The sequence below is a fragment of the Cynocephalus volans genome, chromosome 5, assembly GCF_027409185.1.
Source record: "Cynocephalus volans isolate mCynVol1 chromosome 5, mCynVol1.pri, whole genome shotgun sequence".
Lineage (NCBI taxonomy): Eukaryota > Metazoa > Chordata > Mammalia > Dermoptera > Cynocephalidae > Cynocephalus > Cynocephalus volans.
In genome coordinates this window covers 122,307,369-122,332,224 of record NC_084464.1, presented here as the reverse complement: position 1 = coordinate 122,332,224, position 24,856 = coordinate 122,307,369, and the positions used below count along the sequence as shown (strand labels likewise).

General features: G+C 35.8%; 1 protein-coding gene across 2 annotated transcripts in view; it reads left to right on the top strand.

Moving 5' to 3' along the window:
- Window positions 1–22,159, top strand: part of TBC1D32 (TBC1 domain family member 32) — a 235,283-nt gene extending 213,124 nt beyond the window's left edge. For both annotated transcript variants that reach the window (XM_063097734.1, XM_063097733.1), the window contains 2 exons: window positions 5,030–5,218; window positions 22,040–22,159. In XM_063097734.1, the coding sequence (XP_062953804.1) occupies window positions 5,030–5,218; window positions 22,040–22,159 (309 nt within the window). The remainder of the gene's footprint in view (window positions 1–5,029; window positions 5,219–22,039) is intronic.
- Window positions 22,160–24,856: the final 2,697 nt, after the last annotated feature.

The following is a 24,856-nucleotide window of genomic DNA, read 5'->3' as shown; positions in this document are numbered from 1 at the left end:
ATGCCTTTTTAATGGCTCCCTATGTGAGCTAATTATTTTTCTGTAAGAAGAACATATCATTGCTTTGTTGATATTATTTGCCATTTTATTGCTAATTATAAAATATGAAAACAGCTTTCAAGTAACTAAATAGGTATATGTGATTAAGTAATTATTTGGATACAAATTTTTGTTTGAAAGCTTATTTATTTTGATCTAATTAGGAGCAGTTCTTTTTGAAGTGTATTTTTAGGCACTAAGGAATTGGTTGATTAGTGAAGGATTTGTGGCCAGGTTGCTAAATGAAAAACACAGATCTCTAGAGTAAAAATAATAAGCTCAACTACAGCACACACACACACACACAAAAATGTAATTAGAAGTGCATATTTGTTCATTAGAGTTTGTGTTAAGAATAACTGAGATTGGAAAGAAAATAGAAATAGAATATACACTCTTCTTTTTACATGATCAAAACAGAAAATCGCGTGTTGTAATTATCTTTTTGAATGATTTTATTCTTTCCATGTTGTATGTAGTTCACTTTCCTGGCTTAAGAAGTACCATGTATCTTTAGTGATTCATCTCTTATAATTATTTGGGGTCACCGTTCTGCATACCATTGATTTTTTTACTATGCTGTGTCAGCAAGTAGACTAATATGTATAATCCCCTGGATATAATGTAGAAAAACATGCTTGGTTTTTCTCATTTGCTGTTTTTCCCCCCATTATGAAAGCAGGATTACTGAAAACAATTTTGTCATTTCATATTTTGTGACACAGTGTTTTTAAAAATGTAAAATTATACAAATGTGAAGTGGAACATCAAGTCTGTGGAGGCCCTTTGTTCAGAGTGAGATTCATAACTGTATATGTCCCAGGCTTTTCCTCTTCTTGTGTTCCTATTTGAAATGATACATTTTCTTTTCCTGTGTGTTACTTGTCAGGTACTTATCCTTTATCATCTGTCCAAATGGAAACTTCCTGGATCATCTGCAAGTAGATGATCCTGCTTTGAATTTGTATACTGCTTTTGTCCCTCTCTTTTAGAAGAAATATATATTTTGCTTCATGGAGTAGTTATTTGTGTCCTTTACCTTTCTCTTACTCGTTAGAGATCCTTAAAGGTAAGGATAAGTGTGCCTGACATCTTCAGGGCCTTTGAGTGTCCGACACAGTGTCTTGCCTAGAAGTGCAACAAAAATATTGTCTTATATTTATAATGAATCTTTGTGGTTTAAAAAGTGTTTCCTGGCCTACCCCGTGGCGCACTCGGGCGAGTGCGGCGCTGGGAGCGCAGCAGCGCTCCCACCGCGGGTTCGGATCCTATATAGGGATGGCCGGTATGCTCACTGGGCGGCCGGTCAAAAAAAAAAAAAAATAAAATAAAATGTATTTCTATAAAAAGTGTTTCCTGACAGTATTTTGTTTAAAATTTTAACCTTCATTATATGACAGATAGAAAATTCAGAATCAGTGAAGTTAAGTTGACTTACTGAGGTTATTCAGATAGTAAGAACTTCACTTGAAACCACTTTGATTCTGAAGTTAGTTTTCTTCCTTACTTTACTAATACTTTCTATGGTGGGAGCAAATTAAGTAAGACCAGAAAGTAGTTAAAAATAGTGTCTTTCAATCATAAAACTTGATCATTTGGAAGTCATACCTATTTTGGCTTAATCAGGTATTCATAAGTAATTGTTTTTGCCAAATTTTTTGACTTAATATTCTTGTGGGATTCTCTGAAGATTATTTTTCTAAATCTAGGCACAAGTAAGAATAATTTACCTCAGATAAGATAATTATGTGTATTTCAATGTTACATCTTAATGTCGTTTGGCATAAGCTTAAGTATGGTTGAAAAGAAGCATTTCCTAGGAAGGCTGGGGTATATTTTGATTCTGTACCAGTGATTTTCCTTCCTTGTGAGCAAATAAAATAACAGCATATATAATTTCTGCCAAATGAAGAGAGTTACATGTTTCAAAAGTATATGTCTCCTCTTTAAGTGTAAGCTCTATAAGATCAAGGACTAGGTGTTTTTTATTCACTTAAAAATTATAATAGTGCCTTGTGTATATTAGGTGCTTGATAAATATTTGTTAAATGAATAATAACATCTGTACCTTTGTTAATGAATAACATTTGTAAAGCACCTTATGTATATTTTCAAAGTGCTTTCAGTTATGTCCCTCATTATCTCTCCTCTAAATTTCCCATGTGGTAGAAAAGATAGGTATTATCTCCATTAATGGAAGAAAAATACAGTGTACAGAAAACAGTGTTTGAATGTATATAAATGCCAGAAAATTGCAACTGCATTAGAAACTATGTTTAATATTGAACTAATTGCAGATTCTGGCAGGACTTTCTTTTAGCCAATATAGATGATGGAAGAAGCTGTGACCCCTCATTTTTATCTACTTTGCAGTCACCCCTGAAACTGACAATTGAATGGGAACTGCTTTCTCTGGCTGTGGGGATTATTTGTATTTATTTCCACTCTTCAATTGTTTCTTCTTCTTCAGCCATCCATAGACTCTAATTTTCCTTAACACAGCATACCATAAGTTGATTGGCATAAATAGCTGCAGCAAAGAACAGAGACAGAAAAAACCCTGGCAGCAGTGCATTACAGGAATTAGAAGTATTGCTTCAGGATAGAGAACTGCCGACTGCTTCAAACTGCCTAGTCAAATGGGAGCTGGAAAAACTTCCACTTCAGTCCAGCAAAGCCACATTACCTTGATTTGGGGGAAGTAGTGGAGGTTTAGTAATGTACTCTGCATGACAACCTACCCTACAGGTTGAAATTTGGGAGAATAATCCTATTATTGCCAAATGAAGAGTAAAGATAGGACCAAAGAAATTTTAATATATTCTGCCTGTGGAAAAATATTGGGCATTCATAGATATATCTAATTCAATATTGAGATAAACTCATAGGGTATATGGAAATATTTTGGAGCATAATAGAAGGAACATTGTAGTTGTAAAGGAAACACCTATATCTGAGAACAGAATTACAATTAAAAACAGAAGAAAACATTTAGTTGGCCATATACTTGGCATTATCAATACTAAAAGAGAAAATATGACCAGAAAATGATATAAAAACATATGCCCATAATGGCTAAAATTAAAAGATTAATAGTTTATATAAGCAATAATATATGGAAAACAAAAAATCAATATCATCATCTAACATAGGCTAACCTGTGTCCCCCCCCCCAAAAAATTCATATGTTGAAATCCTAACCCCCAATATCCCTCAGAATGTGACTGTATTTGAAGATAGGGTTTCTAAAGAATTAACTTTGTTAAAATGAGGTCATTAAGGTGAACCCTAATCCAATATGACTGGTATCCTTACAAGGAGAGAAAATTTGGACACCAAGATGTACAGAGAGAAGACAATGTGAAGACACAGAAAACAGTGATCCACAAGCCAAGGAAAGAGACCTCAGAAGAAAGCAACCCTGCTAACAAGTTAATCTTGGACTTCTCCAGAATAGTGAGAAAATAAATTTTTGTTGTTTAAGCCACCTAGTCTGTGGTTCTTTGTTATGGCAGCCCTAGCAAACTAATACACACTAATACTTATAATGTGTTAAAGTCAGTTAAAAGCAGACTCAGCATACCAAAAATTTAAATCGGGGATATAAAAAACAACTTTTAGAACCTATTTAAGAATATATTTTTAAAAAGACAAAATGATAGAACAAAAAAGGAAAATTTGTATATCTCTGTTTTCTATACCTATGACAAATTGAGGTAAGCTACCATATCTGTTTCCTTTCTTTCCTCCCCACCCCCTCAAAACCATAGAACTAAAGGAGAACAGAGGTTCAATAAAGGGTATTTTCCCTCAAACATAAAGTAATTTGTAAATTATGAATGAAAATTAAAATATCGGAAAGTATGACTGAAAAACAAAGTTATCATGAACGGGGTGGCCAAAACAGCAGAAATTTGTTTTCTCATAGCTCTGGAGGCCGGAAATACAAAATCAGAGTGTTAACAAGGCTATGTTCACTCTGAAGTCGTGCCTCTCTCCTAGCTTCTGTTAGCCTTAGGTGTACCTCGGTTTGTAGATGCATCACTCCAATCCTCCATCTTCACATGATGTTCTCTGTGTGTGTCTTTTTCAATGTCTCCTTTCTGTATGCATGTATCTTTGTCCACATTTCCTCTTCTTATAAGGACAGCAGTCATATTGGGTTAAGCCTTACCCTGATGACTTCACTTTAACTTGATTATCTCTATAAAGACCCTATTTCAAATAAGTTCACCTTCTGAGGTAGTAAGGGCTAGTACATATATTTTTTGGGGGGGCGGGGTACTCAATTTGATTTATAACATTAATGTACCAAAATAATAGCAATGCTAATAATCTTTGTGTCATTGTTATCATTTTTTCTTAAACTTTTCTGTGTTTTCCACACGGGCATATATTGCTTTTATAATGTGAACAAATGTTATTCAAAAAATAACAAAACCCTTTTTGTAAAAGTCTCATTTTTAAATTTTTCTCTACATTAGGTCTCAGTTTTTATGTTATATAATTGTTTGGCTTAAATTGTTTTCTGATTCAGCAAGAGTCCATTTGCATTAATGTAACATTTAGCAATCTGTCATCTGCATAATTATACATCTGCGATTGTAGGTAGGAAAGAAAACACTCCCATCTCTGAGTTAAAATAGTCTCTTAGCATTTGTTATCTGTAGAGAACAGACTGGTTTTATGGGTAAGAGAAGGACAATATGAATAAAGAAGGCATTTAACAATAGGTATAAGAGCAGTGCGAACACCATCAATTACCCTTAAGTCCTGAGTCCCAAAGCCATGAAAGTTTTTTCATACATTAAGCAAAGAGGAGAAGCATTCTTGTTAGCCTTCTATGCAGAATCTCTTTCTATTTTGATTAAATGCTAAGTTTTATGTTGGTTTTGTGTGAATTATTGGTTGTTTTTAAAAAGTCAAATGTAGTTTTACAGGCTTTCTAATGAACTTGACCTTTTTTTTCTTTTTTCTTTTTTTTTTTAAGATTTGCCTGCAATGGATAACTCAGTGTTTTTGGAATTATTTAGATTGGATAGAAATCTGCCATTATATTGCTACTTGTGTTTTGCTTGGTCCTGATTATCAAGTGTATATCTGTATAGCTGTATTCAAACATCTCCAACAAGACATTCTACAGCACACTCAGACTCAAGATCTACAAGTTTTTCTAAAAGTAAGTATGTTTATATCTAGAGAGAAATTTTGATTAAGAATTAATAGCTAACTTTGGGTGCTTAAAGTCAGATACTTTTCTAGATACTCATCCAATCCTAAAAACAACTATGAGAGATGAGGAAACTGAGGCACAAAGTTAAATAAGTTGCTCAAAACTATATAGCTAAAGTGAAGCTGGGATATGAAATTTAGCTATCTGTGTCCAAAACATTGCTCTTAACCAGTATTTTATGCCAAAACACAGTTTTTTTAAATATTCCTATGCCTTATTTGGTCAATAAAAGTTTAGTTTATTATATTAGTACACAGATTTGGTAATTTCCTATACCTTTATATTCTTTATATTTTTCTAAACTTACATTTCTATAAAAGGTTTTCATAAAAGTTTATTCTATCATAGCACTCTTTTTAAAAATTATTACCATAAGTTAATATTTTAAAACAAGATATGGAGCCGAGCCCGTGGCGCACTCAGGAGAGTGCGGCGCTGGGAGCGCGGCGACGCTCCCGCCGCGGGTTCGGATCCTATATAGGAATGGCTGGTGCACTCACTGGCTGAGTGCCGGTCACGAAAAAGACAAGAAAAAAAAAAAAAAAAACAAGATATGGTTGCTTACTTTCTCAGTCACAGTCATGTGACTTTTGAAGCTCTGGACTTTAGGAAAGTATGTGATGTATAAATACATCCCAGTGTTCAGTTCTTGATGGAAATTCAATTAATTAGTTTGAAGTTAAAATCTTTCCTTAAATTTAACGTATGTTTCCTTACCCCTGCTACCTTCATCATCCCACAAGCACACTGTACATGCGTACACCAAAACCAACACTTATTATTTGCTAGGTTTTCTCTACATAAACAAATAATTTCTATGTATATTATTCTTTACCACTAGACACTTGCCAGAGTTATTTTCCATTTAATATTAAACTTTTATTTAAATAAATGCCATTGATCATTTAAAATTGCCAAATTGTCAAGCATTTTTATTTTATAAATACTCAGTATTTATTCAAAAGATTGTGAACTTCCTATATACATCACTAGAATTATAATTTTACAAACATTCTTAATGAAAAAGTATTCCAAGACAATGGCTGCACATGTGGAAGGAAAACTAAGGTTAAAGGGCATAAAAGAAAATTCCTGGGAGTGCCCGATCCGTGCCGTGGGACTGAGTGAGCAGCCCGAGGCGGCGGCAACGGCCGAGGACAGGGATGGCGATGACGCGGAGGCAGAGAGGGAGCCGCCTGGCCCGGCCCAGCCCCGTGAGTGACCCCCGGCCCTGCCCTGCTCGGGGGACGGACACCCACCCGGCTTCCGTCTGCCCCACTGGGCCACTCACCGGCCCCGGGGCTGCCTCCATTTTCTCAGGTGATGGTGGCTCCGGCCCGGCTCGGCTCCTCAGAGAGTCTTCCCACTTGCTTGCCCCGGCGTGGGTCTTCCCGGGGCCTGCGAGCTGGCCTCCCCTCCCAATCCCTCCACGGTTCTCTGGCGGGGCTGGTGGCATGGGGCATTCCCGGCCAGCGACAGGAGGGCAAGGAAGTACGGGCTGGGCCGACTGTCACTCCACCCACCCTGGGCTCCGGCCCCCGGGAAACTTCCTGTTACCAGGAGGCAGATACCATCTCTGTGGCCACCAGTTCGGAAAAATGCCTAACCGATTTCTGGTTAGGAATAGTGTGGTCGGAGTGTTCCCGAGTTTGCTTGAACCTGGGAGAGAGATGACTGCGGGCGGGCACCGGAGTCGGTCCACGCCGGGGGGATTCAAAGGTGAACTGTGTGCTGCTGGCTCCTCCCCCAAGGAGCTCATGCTCCAGTGTGGGAGATAAGACAAGTACACAAATAACGGCGATACCAGGAGGAAGGTGATAAGTCCCAAGAAAGATCTACACAGTGCTACAAAGGCACCCAGAGCGACCGGTCGTCTGTGCCTAGCAGGCACCTGGTAGACTTCCTGGGCGAGGCAGTGCAAAGCAGGGTATTGAAGGCCCGGCCGATAGACAAGGGTTGCAGAAGACACGTTCCAGCCCAGCCCAGTGCACACAGAGCAGGGAGACGTCCGGCTAGGGAGGCGAAGACTCGGCAGAAAACACACACCCTGCGGGGCCACCACTGTGAGATCCAGCAGGCCAGCCTAGTGCGCACAGAGTGGGGAGATGTCCGGCTAGGGAAGCGGAGACTCGACAGAAACCACACACCCTGTGGGGCCGACACTGCGTGATCCAGCAGCCTGAGCGAGAGCGCACAGAACAGGGAGAAGTCCTGCATGGGAAGTGGAAGCTCAGCAGAGACCACACACCCTGTGGTACCGCCCCGTGATCCAGCAGCCCAGCAAAGTCCAAGCTGACCAGAGAGGTGGCTCCCCAGAGAGGCCCAAGACCCGAGGCAACCACACACACAAGGCACTAGAGGCCACCTGAGCAGTCACGGAGGTAGCCATACCAAATTAGCAACCACAACAACATCTTAGTTAGTCAATAGTCTCAAACCAGTGGACTGTGAAACCCCCTGCCACAATGAATAAACATAAAAAAAAGATACCAGAAATACAAAAAATCAAGAAAGTATACCACCAAAAGTTCATAAATCTCAAACTCTAGATCCTATAGAACAAGAAGCGCTTGAAATGACTGACAAGGAATTTCGAGTGATAATTCTAAAGAAACTGAATGAGATACAAGAAAACTCAGCTAGACATCATGATGAAATGAGGAAAAGTATACAGGGCCTGAAAGAGGAAATGTACAAGGAAATCAATTTCCAGGAAAAAAATGTAGCAGAACTTGCTGAACTGAAGAAGTTATTCAGCGAAATAAAAAACACAACGGAGAGTTTAACCAGCAGGCTTGTCGAAGTTGAAGAGAGAACCTCTGAACTTGAAGATGGGCTGTGTGAAATAACACAAGCAGACAAAAAAAAAGAAAAAAGAATCAAAGACATTGAAGAATATCTGAGAGAGATATCAGACAACCTTAAGCGCTCAAATATCCGAGTCATGGGTATTCCAGAAGGGGAGGAAAACGGAGATTGCATTGAAAACATATTCAACAAAATAGTGGCAGAAAACTTCCCAGGTATAGGAAAAATCACAGATCTTCAGATCCAGGAATCTCAACGATCTCCAAAAGTATTCAACCCAAAAAGGCCTTCTCCAAGACATGTCATAGTCAAATTGGCAAAACTCAGAGACAAAGAGAGAATCTTAAAAACTGCAAGAGAGAAGCGTCAAATCACCTATAAGGGAGCCCCAATCAGGCTAACATCAGACTTTTCATCACAAACCCTAAAACCTAGAAAGGAATGGGATACTAAATACTAAATACTAAATACTAAAAGATTTAGTATTTAGTATTTAGTATTTCATAAAATGGGATACTAAATACTAAAAGACAAAGATTGCCAGCCAAGAATACTCTACCCTGCAAGGCTATTCTTCCGAAATGAAGGGCAAAAGCATATTTCTCAGACAAACAAAAACTGCGGGAGTTCACTACCACACGACCACCCTTACAAGAAATCCTCAAGGGAGTACTGGGTTTGGTTTCTGAAAAATAACTACCACTGCCATAAAAACCCAAGAAAAATCAAAACCCACTAGTATAATAAAAATGGCATTCATGAAGAGAAAACAAGCAAACAAAATCGCTATCTACAACCTAAGGAACCAACAAACACAGAAACCAAACAGTAAATCAGAAAGCAAGGAACTAAAGACACCTAAGACAACCAAACAACCATTAAAATGCTAGGAATAAATCAACACCTTTCAATAACAACTCTTAATGTAAAAGGCTTAAATTCCCCAATCAAAAGACACAGACTGACTGACTGGATTAAAAAGGACGACCCAACTATATGCTGCCTACCAGAGACCCACCTAACCCATAAAGATTCACATAGACTAAGAGTGAAAAGATGGAAAAAGATTTACCATGCAAACCTTAAAGAAAAACGAGCTGGAGTAGCTATTCTTATATCTGACAAAATAGACTTTAAACTAGAAACCATAAAAAGAGACAATGAGGGACACTACTTAATGATAAAAGGACTGATCCATCAAGAAGACATAACAATCATAAATATGTATGCACCCAATGTTGGAGCAGCCAGATTTATAAAACAAACTCTATTAGAACTAAAGAAGGAAATAGACACTAATACCATAATAGCAGGAGACCTGAACACCCCACTGTCAATATTAGACAGATCATCTAGGCAAAGAATCAGTAGAGAAACACAAGATCTAAACAAGACTCTAGACCAATTGGAATTGGCAGATATCTACAGAACATTCCATCCAACAACCTCAGAATATTCATTCTTCTCATCAGCACATGGATCATTCTCCAGGATAGATCACATATTAGGTCACAAATCAAGTCCCAATAAATTCAAAAAAATTGGAATTATCCCATGTATTTTCTCAGACCACAATGGATTAAAACTAGAAATTAATAACAAACAAAACTCTGGATACTATACAAACACATGGAAATTAAACAGCATTCTACTTAATGACATATGGGTCCAAGAAGAAATCAAGCAGGAAATCAAAAAATTTATTGAAACTAATGAAAATAATGATACATCATACCAAAACCTGTGGGATACTGCAAAAGCAGTATTAAGAGGGAAATTTATTGCATTAAATGCTCACCTCAGAAGAATGGAAAGATGGCAAGTGAACAACCTAACACTTCACCTTAAACAACTAGAAAAACAAGAACAATCCAAACCTAAACTTAGCAGACGGAAAGAAATCATTAAGATCAGAGCAGAACTGAATGAAATTGAAAACCAAAAAACAATACAAAAGATCAATGAATCAAAAAGTTGGTTTTTTGAAAATATAAATAAAATTGGCAAACCATTAGCATGGCTAACAAAAAAAAAGAAAGGAGAAGATTCAAATAACAAAAATTATAAATGAAAAAGGCGATATTACACCTGATTCATCTGAAATAAAAGAATCATTCAAGACTAAAATAAACAACTATACGCCAATAAAATTGAAAATCTGGAGGAAATGGATAAATTTCTGGACACAGACAAGCTCCCAAAACTGAACCATGAAGACGTAGACAATTTGAACAGACCAATAACAATAAAGGAGATTGAAGCTATTATCAGAAGGCTCCCAACAAAGAAAAGCCCAGGACCAGATGGATTCACAGCAGAATTTTACCAAACATTCAAAGAGAAATTGACACCAATTCTTTACAAACTATTCCAAAAGATTGAAACAGACGCAAGTCTCCCAAACTCATTCTATGAAGCAAACATCATCCTGATACCAAAACCAGGTAAAGATATAACCAAAAACAAAACTACAGGCCGATATCCTTGATGAATATAGATCCAAAAATCCTCACTAAAATACTGGCAAACAGAATACAGCAACACATACGTAAAATTATTCACCACGATCAAGTGGGTTTCATCCCAGGGATGCAAGGTTAGTTCAACATACACAAATCAATAAATGTGATACACCATATTAATAAAGTCAAACACAAGGACCATATGATCATCTCTATAGATGCTGAAAAAGCATTTGATAAAATTCAGCACTCATTCATGACAAAGACCCTCTATAAGTTAGGTATAGTGGGAAAGTATCAACATAATTAAAGCCATATATGACAAACCCACTGCCAATATCATCCTGAATGGGGAAAAGCTGAAAGCTTTTCCTTTAAGAACAGGAACTAGACAAGGATGCCCACTCTCCCCACTCCTATTCAACATAGTGTTGGAAGCACTAGCCAGAGCAATCAGAGAAGAGAAGGAAATAAAGGGCATCCAAATTGGAAAAGATGAAGTCAAACTGTCCCTGTTTGCAGATGACATGATCCTATATATCGAACAGCCTAAAACCGCTACAAAAAAACTGTTGGAATTGATAAATGATTTCAGCACAGTAGCAGGATACAAAATCAACACACAGAAATCAGTAGCATTTCTTTTCTCCAATAGTGAACATGCAGAACGAGAAATCAAGAAAGCCTGCCCATTTACAATAGCCACCAAAAAATAAAATACTTAGGAATTGAGTTAACCAAGGATGTGAAAAATCTCTATAATGAGAACTACAAACCACTGCTGAGAGAAATTAGAGAGGATACAAGAAGATGGAAAGATATCCCATGCTCTTGGATTGGAAGAATCAACATAGTGAAAATGTCCATACTACCCAAAGTGATATACATATTCAATGCAATCCCCATCAAAATTCCAAAGACATTTTTCTCAGAAATGGAAAGAACTATCCAGACATTTCTATGGAATAATAAAAGACCATGCCTAGCCAAAGCAAACCTGAGCAAAAATAATAAAGCTGGAGGCATAACACTACCCGACTTTAAGGTATACTACAAAGCTATAATAACCCAAACAGTATGGTACTGGCATAAAAACAGACACACTGACAAATGGAATAGAATAGAGAATCCAGAAATCAACCCACACACTTACTGCCATCTGATCTTTGACAAAGGCACCAAGCCTGTTCACTGGGTAAGGGACTGTCTCCTTCAGCAAATGGTGCTGGGATAACTGGATATCCATAAGCAGGAGAATGAAACTAGACCCATACCTCTCACCATATACTAAAATCAACTCAAAATGGATTAAGGATTTAAATATACACCCTGAAACAATAAAACTTCTTAAAGAAAACGTAGGAGAAACACTTCAGGAAATAGGACTGGACACAGACTTCACAAATACGACCCCAAAAGCACGGGCAACCAAAGGAAAAATAAACAAATGGGATTATATCAAACTAAAAAGCTTCTGCACAGCAAAAGAAACAATTAACAGAGTTAAAAGACAACCAACAGAGTGGGAGAAAATATTTGCAAAATATACATCTGACAAAGGATTAATATCCAGAATATGTATGGAACTCAAACAACTTTACAAGAAAAAAACAAGTAACCCAATTAAAAAATGGGCAAAAGAGCTAAGTAGGCATTTCTCTAAGGAAGATATACAAATGGCCAACAGACAGATGAAAAAATGCTCAACATCACTCAGCATTCAGGAAATGCAAATCAAAACCACACTGAGATACCATCTCACCCCAGTTAGGATGACTAATATGCAAAAGACAGTGAATGATAAATGCTGGTGAGGTTGTGGAGAAAAAGGAACTCTCATACATTGTTGGTGGGACTGCAAAATGGTGCAGCCTCTATGGAAAATGGTATGGAGGTTCCTCAAACAATTGCAGATAAATCTACCATATGACCCAGCTTTCCCACTGCTGGGAATATACCCAGAGGAATGGAAATCATCAAGTCAAAGGTATACCTGTTCTCCAATGTTCATTGCAGCAAGTGTTGGAACGAGCCCAGATGTCCATCATCAGATGAGTGGATACGGAAACTGTGGTCTATCGACACTACAGAATACTACTCTGCTATAAAAAGGAATGAAATACTGCCATTTGCAACAACATGGATGTGCCTATAGAGAATTATGTTAAGTGAAACGAGTCAGGCACAGAAAGAGAAATATCACATTTTCTCACTTATCTGTGGAAGCTGAAAATAAATAAATACACAAATAAACTGGGGGAGGGGGTGGAGGGAAGAAGACACAACAATTACAATTCCCTGAAGTTGATACGACAAGCAAACAGATATGAGGTTGTTGGGAGGAAGAGGGGAGAGGGAGAAGGGAGGGAGGTTTTTATAATGGGCCACAATAATCAACCACATTGTACATTGACAAAATAAAATAAAATTTTTAAAAAAATTCTTTTAAATATGTTTCTTAAATAAAAATTTTTTTAAAAATATGTAATATAGAGAAAATATCAGCCCATTTGTATTCATTTCAGTTTAGGCTCAAGATTTTAAATCAGGTAATTGAGATTTTAGATTTGTTTCCTACATTTCAGATAGCCCATTGAAGAGTTCTTCTTGATTCTAAATCAATATATTAAAAAGATGAGTTGGAATCTCTTAGGTCAGAAGGTGGTAAACAGCAATAAGCAGCCCAGGTTTAATGGGTGGGATGGGGGGGCCTTGTTTTATTTTTCCTATTCTGATTAAACTACCAAAATATTACATGAGATGAATGCCATGGGTATGACTTGATATCAGCAAAGTATTGTCTCATGTTTTTCATAATGTCCTTGTAGACATAAGAAAACTGTGGGGTGGATAATAGAGCATTTAATAGAACATTGTTTCCACACTACAGTGATTAATAGATTTGTATTGAGCTAGAAGGCAACCTCCAAAGGCATTCTGAAGAGCTCAGTCCTTGGACCTGGAGTCTCAAACATTTTTATCTATGACAGATGATGGTTCAGAAAGTGGGTAGGCATCATCGTTTCAGGGAGAAAAACATTCAACAAAACAAATATTCAGAAATATCCCAGTGAGCTGGAAGGTCTAAACTTTCTCTTTTCTTTTTTTCAATTTTATATTTATTTTTGTGGGTACACTGTGTTGTTTCAATACATGAGTATACAGCACAATGAATCAATTAGGGTAGATAGCTTAGTTTTGTACCTGTTAGTCCATGCCTTTACCTCCTCCCACTCCCCTCCCCTCCCAGCCTCTGGTAACCGTTATTCTACTCTCTACTTCTATAAGAACCACTTTTTTTTTTCTTTTTTTGATTCCACATATGATTGAGACCATGCAGTATTTGTCTTTCTGTACCTGACTTACTTTACTTAACATGATGGTTTTCAGATCCATCCATGTTGCTACAAATGATAAGATATCTTTTTTTTTAAATAGCTGAATAGTATTACATTGGGTATATGTACCACATTTTTTTTTATCCATTTATCCATTGATGGGCATTTAGATAGATTCCATCTTTTGGCTATTGTGAATAGTATTTCAATGAACATGGGAGTGTAGGTGTCTTTTTGATATAGTGATTTTGTTTATTTTGGGTATATACCACGGTAGTGGGACAGCTGGAACTATTTTCAGTTCTCTAAGAACATCCAAACTGTTTTTCACAATGGTTGTACCAATTTACATTCCTACCAACAATGTAGGAGGAGGATTCCCTTTTCTCCACATCCTTGCCTACATTTGTTATTTTCTGTCTTGTTTATGATAGCCATTCTAAGTGGACTGAAATGATACCTGCTTTTAGTATCCTTTCTTTGTCTTTGTTTTTTGATACTTTGATTATGATGTACCTTGGGGTGTTCCTTCTTGGAGTGACCTTGATTGGCAGCTTCTGAGCTTCCTGTACCTGGTTGCTGTCCTCTTTCTCCATACCTGGAAAATTTTAGCCACTGTTTTCTCGAATATGCTTTCTACATCTCTTTCTTTTCTTCTCCTTCGGGTATGGCAGTTATGCAGAAGTTATTTCATTTGAGGGAGTTCCATATATGCTGCATTTCTGTCTCATTTTTTCTTATTTTTTCTCTTTTTGCTTCTCTGATTTGATAATTTAATATATTTTATCTTTAATCTCACTGATTGTTTTCCTCAGTTTGATTAAGTTTGCTGTTGGTTCTTTCTATTGTGTTTTTCGGTTCAGACAATGTATTTTTTATTTCTAGAATTTCTGGTTGTTTTTTGTTAATTGACTCACTTCCTCTGTCAAGTTTCTCATTGTGCTCCTGGATTGTTTTCCAGATATCATTTAATTTTTTGTCTGTATTTTCTTATGACTTTCTAAACATACTTAAGAATGTTTCTGAACATTCATTATTCTGAAATCTTTGTCAGATATTTCATAAATCTGCTGTTCTTTTGGGTTCATTGCTGGTACTTGGTTTTTTTCCTCTGATGATGTCATATTTCTGTGTTATCAGTCTTTGGGCTTTTATGTTGAGGCCTGGGCATTTGAAGAGACTGCTACCTCTTCTAGGTTTTATAGGTGTTCTTTGGTAGTGTTAGACCTTTACTGGCTAATATCAGAGCTTTGTCTGAGATTTATGGTTCCTTATTTTTATCTTTGAGTTCTGTGTTTGATTATTATCTATCACTACCAGTTAAACTCTGCATTGGAACTAATTTGCTGTCATTTTGCTAATTCCAAAATGGGGAACTTACTGTGGGGACCAGCACTTGAGACTTGTGGTTGAGCTAAATTGCTGCTTTGCAGCTGATTTTTCTGGGTTAGAATTTTTGTGCAACTCAGGTTTTAATTGTTAACCTTTTAACCACTTCCGGGTCTTGTGGGGTGAGATATACCTAGGCTGTGTGGAAATTCTGGCCTGAGACTGAGTCTTTCCGGCAAACTGCATCCCCTTTAGTTCTGTCTCTCTCATCAGTCTCCACTGAGGGGGCCTATGCTGATTGGAAGGCAGATAAGCTGCCCAAGCTGTGAACCAGAGTTCCCCTGTGTGCCTGCCTCCCCTCATACTCCAAACACTTCCCATGGGGCAGGCCATGCGCTGGTCCCTTGGGATGACTCACAAGCCTCTGGGTGGCTACTGTTTTTGATTGGCTGTGGGTCCCTGGAAACCCTATCAGTGGTCTCACTGGCCTGGGGGCTAGTATGCTGTGCTCCAAAGTCCTCTTCTTCCCTGCAGACTCCAAGCAACTTCATACAAAGAGCACAGTTGGAGCTTTTGCTAGCTCCTGCTTCACATACTCACCAGGGCTGGCCCTGAAGTGGCTGGAGCTCAAAAGGTCTGGAGTGGTCCCTTCTTTCTCTCCTTGCAGCTTTTCCTACTTTCACAAACTCCATGGGTGTCTCTTCCTCGTCTCCTGAGCTCCAGTGGTCCCAGATTGGCAGTCTTTGCTTTTTATTAGTTTTAAATTGATTGGTTATGGGAGAGAGTGACACTAGGGACTGTCTGTTGTGCCATCTTGATGACATCCTCAAATCTCCAGGCTCTCTTCTCTTCCCTTCCCTCCTTCCTTTCTTCTTTCTGACTCATCTACAACACACGCACGCACGCACGCACGCACGCACACACGCACGCAAACTTAGTGAGAGTTTAGTTTAATGTGAAGAAGTCCCAGTGTTTTAGCAGTCTGGCTGTGTTGTATTCCTCTCTAACATGCTGATATGCTGTCAGTGATCTTTAGTTTGTGAGTTCAACCTGGGGACAAACTTCACTGAAATGCCAGGCCAGGAAAAGATTGCTCTCCAGTGAAAATCAGGCTATAAAGGTTCAAAATACTTATTTAAAATGCTTCAACTAAATCCTGCATATTATGGCAAAATCAATTTATAATTAAGAACAAATCAGATTAATTTCAACCCAATCAGTAAATTGTCAAGAGGGTTTTTTTTTGTTGTTGGTGCTGTTACTAGAACATGTTAGCCGGGTAATAAATATAGATCAGACTGAGAAAAACTGATTGAATACTAAGCTTTTAAAACACAGAAGTATTAAAAATAATTCACCATCTGAGGAAATAAAACACTTTCAGTGTGATGTCAGCTGTGTTTCAGATGTTTTCTGTATTGTCTTGTACCACTTGATTCTCCTTGATTCTAGCTTTGTCACTCACAGCGTAAGCTTAGGCAAATTGCTTGACCTCTTTATGCTTCAGCTTCCTCATCAATATAATTGTGGGTGAAATAATACCTATTATGTAGGATTGTTGAGGAATTAAGTGGGATGAGATTCGTAAAATACTTCTAGAACATTATCTGGTACATAGCAAGTTCTTCAAAAAAATCTTAGCAATTGAGTTTCTACATCACTGTCCCATCCCTATCTTGTTCTTGCTTCTTTGTTCAGAAGTTGTGTAGAGAACACAATGAAAGAAACAGGATTTTCTGAGTCCATAGCTAGACTTCGGTCTACTTTTGCTGCCAATTTATTCCCAGCCCCTGATACTTCTCAGTATATCGTGTCGTAGTAATACCTGGCATTGACATAACCTTCACACCTTGGTCAGGAACATTCTTTTACACTATCCGATCAGGACCTATTCCCTCATTAACACAGCCAAGACTGAATCATCTCTCTAGTCATCACATTAAGTCCAAGTACCCATCATCTGGGTTTAAATCTTCAGGAACCACATACTCTATCCTAAATCTTTAAGGATCTCACATTCTATCCAGAACTATACACACTATCTAATCTTCTCTGTTCCTAGAAATCACTTAGAATGCTTATTAAATGTGATATATTTAGACTCCTTCCCAGACCTACTAAATCAGAATTTTACATGGGAGAAGCATAAGTTGTCAGACTGTAGTATAAAATCTCAACTAGCTTGAAATACATAAAATAGTTATATTAATACATAAAAATATTACCTTTAGAATACATAAAAATATTACCTTTGAGCTTGTTAATAAAGCAGAATCTGGAGTGCTAGCACCAGAGATTTACAAGTTTTGGGTATATTGAGTCCAGGAATTTCTTACTTTATTAAGCACCCAGGAGGAATTTACTAGAATAAACATTGTTTGCAGGTTGTTTGTGTTTCTACCACTTTAGCCAAGAAAAAGGTCCTTTTTTGTATGATAGGCCAGACACAACACACAAAAAGGTCATCTCTAGCAATGGTAAAGAGCAGAACTGTTCATAAAACCCCCTTCTCTCAAGTGCTTCCTATATGAGATTTGATGTTAATGTAAATCCTTTGCTAAGTAACCTTTGTTAACTGTATGTTAAGTTCTACACCTTTTGTGATGAATTCTTATTTTATTTGTCTCCTTGTTATAAATAAAAATCAACTGTCCTTATTTAACCTAAAGTGACCTATCTTACTCTTTTCTTTTCATAATTTATTTTTAAAAGAGCTATTACATTAAAAAATCACCACCTTACAAAGGCATCAATAATCAAATATTTTGGAAAGAACAAACCAGAAAATACCTAAATTTGGACCTGAAATCATAAAACCCAGGCATGCCATGTTAGTGCACTTAGTCTTTTTGTGCTTTATATCTATTTACCATTCTAAAAGTCCTTATTTTCAATTTAAATTCGAAGCTTACAGGGCATGCAATAGCTCTAGAAACATTTCGGCTGGAAATTAGTATCTGCTGTATTTTTGAAAACTTCAACTGAAACAAAGAGCTTTTGGAAATATAGGTATAGCTTTCTTTCCATAATAGGTACAGTCCTGAGAAGTCACAAGATAAGGTAGTAATATCTTAATATTTTAGGTGGATGTTTCCCTTATATTCATGGTAAGGGTTTGAGGAGCAATAATCATCCTTGAGCCTTTTGTACTTAACATCATATGTCTACAGTGTGATCAAGAAAATATAGCCCAGCTGTTTCAAAGACCATCAGTTAATTAAAAATGTGTTCTCATTATTTTTATGACCACCATTAATAACTTGTGTGCTTACTGTATGCCAGGCACTGGGAAAAAGACTTTACAAGTATTGCCCATTCACTCATTGACTTATTCAACTATTTATTGTGCAACAGTTATGCCCAAGGAATATTGTTATCACAAGACAGCATGTCCCTGCCCACATTGGCCCTAAATCCTACTAGGAGATCAATGATAGGTGAATAAATATATAATATTTCAGTATCATAGGTCTTACTGTAAAGAAACCAAACATGGTGAGGGAGTCAGAAATGTTTTTGAGATAAAGAGGCCAGGAAAGGCCACTCTTAAGGGGTAGGCAGAGGACTGAATGAAGCAAAGGAAAAAGCCATACAAAGTCTTCTGGACAAAAACCTTCTTAAATGGGAAGAAAGATAAGTGCAAAAGTTCAGAGGTAGAAATGAGCTTAGCTCACTTAGAGTGTCAAGAAGACCACTTTGGCCAGAACAAGCAGAGGGAGTAAAATGGTAAGAAATGAGACAAGGACCAGATCATATGAGGCTTTTTAGTCTGAGCTAAGGAGTTAAGGTTTTAGAATATTTAATCCATAGAGCAACCCTATGTTGTTATTGTTTGCATTTAACACATGAAAAATTGAGGCTTAATCAGTAAATTTGCTCAGGTTCATTCATCTAATTACTATGATAGGACAGTGTGAAACTTTTTGTCCTAATCCAAATCCTATGCTCCCTCTACTATATTAAGTTTTCTTTCATTTAACTAATTGGGTTGCCTTAAAAAAAAAAATGGTCCTAAATTTAGTGAACCCTAATCAAATGCTCTCTATAGTAAAAGAAAATAGATACATACTTGAATCTGAATTTCTGCACACAAAGGAGAGAGGGAAGCTGTGTATATACCATGTTATATGATATTGAATACACACAGCGTTGTGGTTTAGAGTGGTAATTTTTAATGCTTTTGATGATTTAACATTTGAAATCCAGAATTAATGAAGAGAGCAAATCATTGAAAGCATGCTAGTTGAATAGCAATTAGATACAAAAAAGAAAATGTGACATGCTCAAAATGAGCTTCTTAGCCAAAACTTAAACCATCCCAGTAGTAATCTATTAAAAATAAAAAAAACTTTTTTGAATAAATACTGCACTGTTGATATAAAATGAGATAGTGTTATTATATTACCTTATGTAATTAATATGTCTGCTTATTTAAGGAATAGAGACATTCATATTTTTATATAGAGACCAGTATACGTAGTTCTGTAAATAAAATGATTCATAATAAAATAGTATTCTGAGGAAATGGTTTGTTAGAACTTGAATGATAAGCTGGCAATTTAAATGGTTGTAGTTATAAGTAAAAGTTATCCATTAAAAAGTCCATTATAGAACATTTACAATAAGATGAAAAAATATTCTTCTTTGAAGATGAAAAGTGAAGTTCAGATATTTAGAAATTTTGTTCAGAACTAAAATTTCCTGCAAAATTTAAATAATGAACTATATCATTTAAAAGCATGCCTTTTAAAATGTATATTTAGATTTTTCTCTTACCAAATAAAGCCTTAATAGCCTACGTGCTACTTGTATGAGTATCTCTTTAGTGTAGTAATCAGGATATCTTCCCTTCACTTTAAAATTAATGTCTAAAATAGAAGCCATGATTTCAATAAATATGTCCTAAGGAAAAAATATATTTAAAACAAGTAATAACTGTGGCTGTTGCTAGGTCGTTTTTATGTTTAAATTAAAGTGGAACAATTATTAAAAGATTATAAATAGATTTTGATTATTTTTTTGCCCAGAAAGGAATTAGAGCTGTTGTTCAAGTACTGTCATCTCCTATTTTAATTCACATTTAATGAAGAATAAGCAGTCCTTTCAAAATCATGAATGTACTGAAACAATTCTTCCGGCACTGGATCTTTATTCTGTGCTTAGAATAACATTACTATAATTCCTCCCCCAACTTAGAGGTATAGTTTTAGTGAAGAGGTGATAAAAGCCAGATCACACATAGTTTGAATGAAGAGAATAGATAAATTCACAATAATTCTATGATTACAACAGTGTTTAAAGTGAATTATTCAGCAGTAAGATTGGTTTTACTTTGATTCTATTTTTTCCTCAAAGAACAAAGTGAAATATTTTTGATAGGACAGAAATTTACAGAGACCCAGTATTTCTGCTATTCAAAGATGAACATCTTCCCTTTGATTCAGTTACTTATGCATAAAACTGGAGATAACGATACATACTTCAGCTTTTCACATTTTAGGAAAGGGTTATTGTCTCATTCATTTTTGTGTCACAGTGAATAACCAAGAACCTTATATTTAATAGGAGAATGAATGAGTGAATGAATGAAGTAAAAGAATGGGTGAAATAATATCACAATTACTTTGAAATTAGGAGTAGAGTTCAAATATTTATGTTGGAAGGTATTAGCTCTAGCCTTAATGGTGCAATGTTATGTATGTAACAACATCATTTAGTTTCTTCGGCTGTAAAATTAGCCTTATAGATCAGTAATTAATATATTTTTAAGTGTTCCAACTAATCTTTACCTCAAATTGTGTAGATTTTAAGTGGTATATGACAAAATAAGAACAAAGGTTTCACACATTATTTGCAAGCTGTGAATTATTAGTGACCCATAAATGACTAATGACACCTGAGGCCTTTAAAAACGTGCATTCTTACTGAGAATTCTGTGATGTTTTGCTAGCTATCTTACATTGATGTCTCTCCTGTATAAACTGATTATCTCTAACACAATGTCTGGTATATGATATGCATTGTCTTTTATTCCTTTGGATTGCTTTTTTTATGTTAATAACTCTTGCATTAAACTATAAATTCCTGAAAGGCATGAATTCTCCAAAATTTTTTATAACCTCTAAAGCTCCTAACATAATAAATATTAATTCCATTGAATCAAGGGTGACTTTTTTTCTACCTATGTGGATTTTTTTTTACCTTGAAGGTAGGTACTACATAGATAGTTTTTGGTTGTACTAAAAGGGATAATCATAAAATTCCCTAAAAACCTGTAAAATTCTAAGTGGTTGCTCCTACTGTTTATTTTTGAGTTCCTCATTTGGGAAGCTAACCATGAAATTCCAAATTAGTATAGATGTGCATAGTACCAACCTTATGAACTGCAGACTGTTGGAAGAGGTTTTATGATCAATAGCTGTAGAACAGATATTTTTTGCAATATTATAGTATCCTTTGGTAAGATAAGCTTTAGGATCTTTACTAATTACAAATTGGGACGATCATTCCATAATTGGAACTATCATATCTAAAAATTTAGCATGATTTTATTATCTAAGACTTTTGGGGTTTTGTTAGCTGTAAAACATTTTGGTTATGGAAATAGTCAACCTTGTTTCATGGGGACATGGTTTCTTCCTATCATATTGTATCATATTCATACACAGCCCATTAAATAAAAAGCAATTACACATTTACTAGCAACATAAACTGATCCCCCTCTCATCTATAACTGAAAATAAATGGTATATCTACTATTTAAAATTTATTAACTTGGAATTGTGTGCCTTTACCCAAGTGAATGAACTTCCCTTTATATTTTTTGGCAGGAAGAAGCACTGCATGGGTTTCGAGTGAGTGATTATTTTGAATACATGGAAATTCTGGAGCAAAACTACCGACCAGTGCTGCTGAGAGACATGCGGAACATTAGAGTGCAGAGCACATAGATCATGAGATGCACCATTTAATTTTATGTTTTATTTATTTTTAAAGGAAACAAGGGGAACTTGATTGTTTTCTGTCTGTATCTATAACAGCATATGCTTTGTGAATACACATATCGTAAATCAATACTGAGGTTTTGAATATAATAATATATTCAAGTAGGTATTAGCTTAATTTGTGACATGAAGTGAATTCATTTTTCTAAATTTGTTCTGCAAGGTTGTTTTAGAATCAGATCTAGCTTACTTATAGTTCATATTTATGTTTAAGAGTTAGACCCACCCTACACCTTTTCCTTCACCAGATGATTAAAATATTTTTTCCCGTGAGTTTGGAAAGAAGAAGCAATATTGTAAAGAATCAACTAGCCAGTGAGAGGCCATAGAGACAAGGAAAAGCCAGTTGTTTTTTCCATTCTTTGTGTCTGTACATCTGAAAGAAAACAGACAAAAACACAACTGCTAATTTTTCGTGTGGTGGAACAAATGATATTTACCATGGCAAGTGGTAGAAAAACTATTGTCCTCAGACATAATTGTTTTTCTGGGAGTTGCTTTTGATATGTATATCAATTTATAATTTTTCATTTGATATGCAACCTTTACATGGTTCATTTAAAAGATAGATTGGTTATTTCATACTGATAAGCATTCTACTCTTATTGTTATGCATTTTCCATGGAGATATATTTGATTCTTAATGAAAACATTAAGAATAGATTTCTGAATTATTTTAAATGATTAACACTATATATTTTTTTTTAAATAGAAGTCTGCGCCAATAAGATAAATACGATATGTGAAGGCTTATTTTCTTATAGCTATCACATTTAATGTATAAAATATAACACACAAATGTATTAAACTGTAATTTTTCAATCACCAATTTATGTGAAGTTGTTTGAACTATCGAGGTTGTTTTGTAGTCTTTGCTTAAATCTAAGTATAAATCAATCATTAAAACCACTTTGAAGCTAACCTTGCTTTTTTCCTTTTCAACCACAAGCGGACCATCCACAACTCATTTTTGCTTTTAGCATAATGAAACAACTGATACTATACGTAGTTTTCAATTTTCTGACATTTTGACTATCGCAGTATCAACCTTCCCAAATCAGGTTTTATGTTGTAAATGCCAACAATAGCTTCTCAGTAATGATATTCCCAAAGGGCATTACAGAGTTGAGAAAAGTAAATTGAGCAAGTCAATTTAACATCTTGCACACTTTTGCCATAGCTGTTGTGAATTAAGCAAGAGAGTCCTAGATAACCCAAAACACCAAGCTTTTTCTACTTTTATACAATTTTGAGAAGCTGTTCTACAGAACCTGTAATACATGTTTATGGTTCAATTTCTTCCCATTCTGTTCCTTAGTTACCATCATGGGGCCTAAGAAACTTGCAGCTTTATTTCTTTTTAAAATATCTTTCACAGTAGTTGGAAATACAAATGGAAAAGGAACTGTAATTTAATTTTGGAATAGTCATTGATGATTTTGATCAGAAACTCTAAGATCTAGATTATTACAATTACATTTTGAAAAAAGTTACTTCGCCTGGAGCCAGAAGGCTCTCATTTTCATTTGATAAATAGGAAATGTCCTGTGAACAATGACCTAGCAATTTCTTTTTTTGTTGGAAGAAAATATAAAATCCAGTAGTTTGTGTAGTTACCATTATGAGTTATTTTTGTACTTATTTTTAAGAATACCCTTTAGAACAAGAGTACCCTGTCTTGCCCCTTGGTTTTGTTTTATATTATTTAAAGTATAAATCCTTAGGTAGGGCTGACTTTATTTCTAATTTTCAAAGGGGTAACTTACACATTTTACAGAACTCAGTTATTTGAAAATGCAATATGTAGTGGATTGAATTGTGTCCCCCCAAAACTCATTGAAGTTTGAATTGTATCCCCTGTGTTTTATGTATTAGAAACTTAGCCCTCACTGTGACTGTTAAGAGGGTGGGAAATTGTATTATGGTAATTGAAAGGTGAAGACTTGAAGAGGTGATTGGATTGTAGGACCCTACAGTAGTGAATGGATTAAAAATGGTGGTCAGGGGCGTGGTTCTGAGGGCTTTAAAAGAAGAGGACAGTCTGTCCTGCTCTCTCTCTCTGTTCTCTCTGCTTCCACCATCTTGCAATGTGAGACCCCTGAGTCACTGTCACCACCACGAGATGGACTTTGGACTTCCCAGCCTCAGAAACTGTAAACAATAAATGTCGTTTTATTTTATAAATCACCCAGTTCCATGTATTTTGTTACAAGCAACAAAAATGGACTGATACACAATATAAACAAATTTGTGAAAAATTTAAGTACACATATAAATCTTAGAATATCTACTTTCAAAATTTCATATTTGTGGTTGTTCCTCCTCATGATTTATAGGTATCTAAAATATCTGCAAAGGTAAAATAAGTCTCAGAAATTCATCTCAGCTTCCTAACGGGGTTCTACCTAAATTTATGATTATTAAATAAGGTATGCTGTAGTTTGATTTTCCAATTCCTAGATATTAGAGAAATTTCTTTATTAAATGGACATATTTTAAGGGTTATATATATAATGAAATATTTTTAATAATCAAGATACCACCACTTCCACTCAATTCACAGTTTGTATGGGTAGATGAATAATTTTTAAATTGTGGAAATATTGTGATGAAGATGACAAGTGAGAATTGACCTCTGGATTT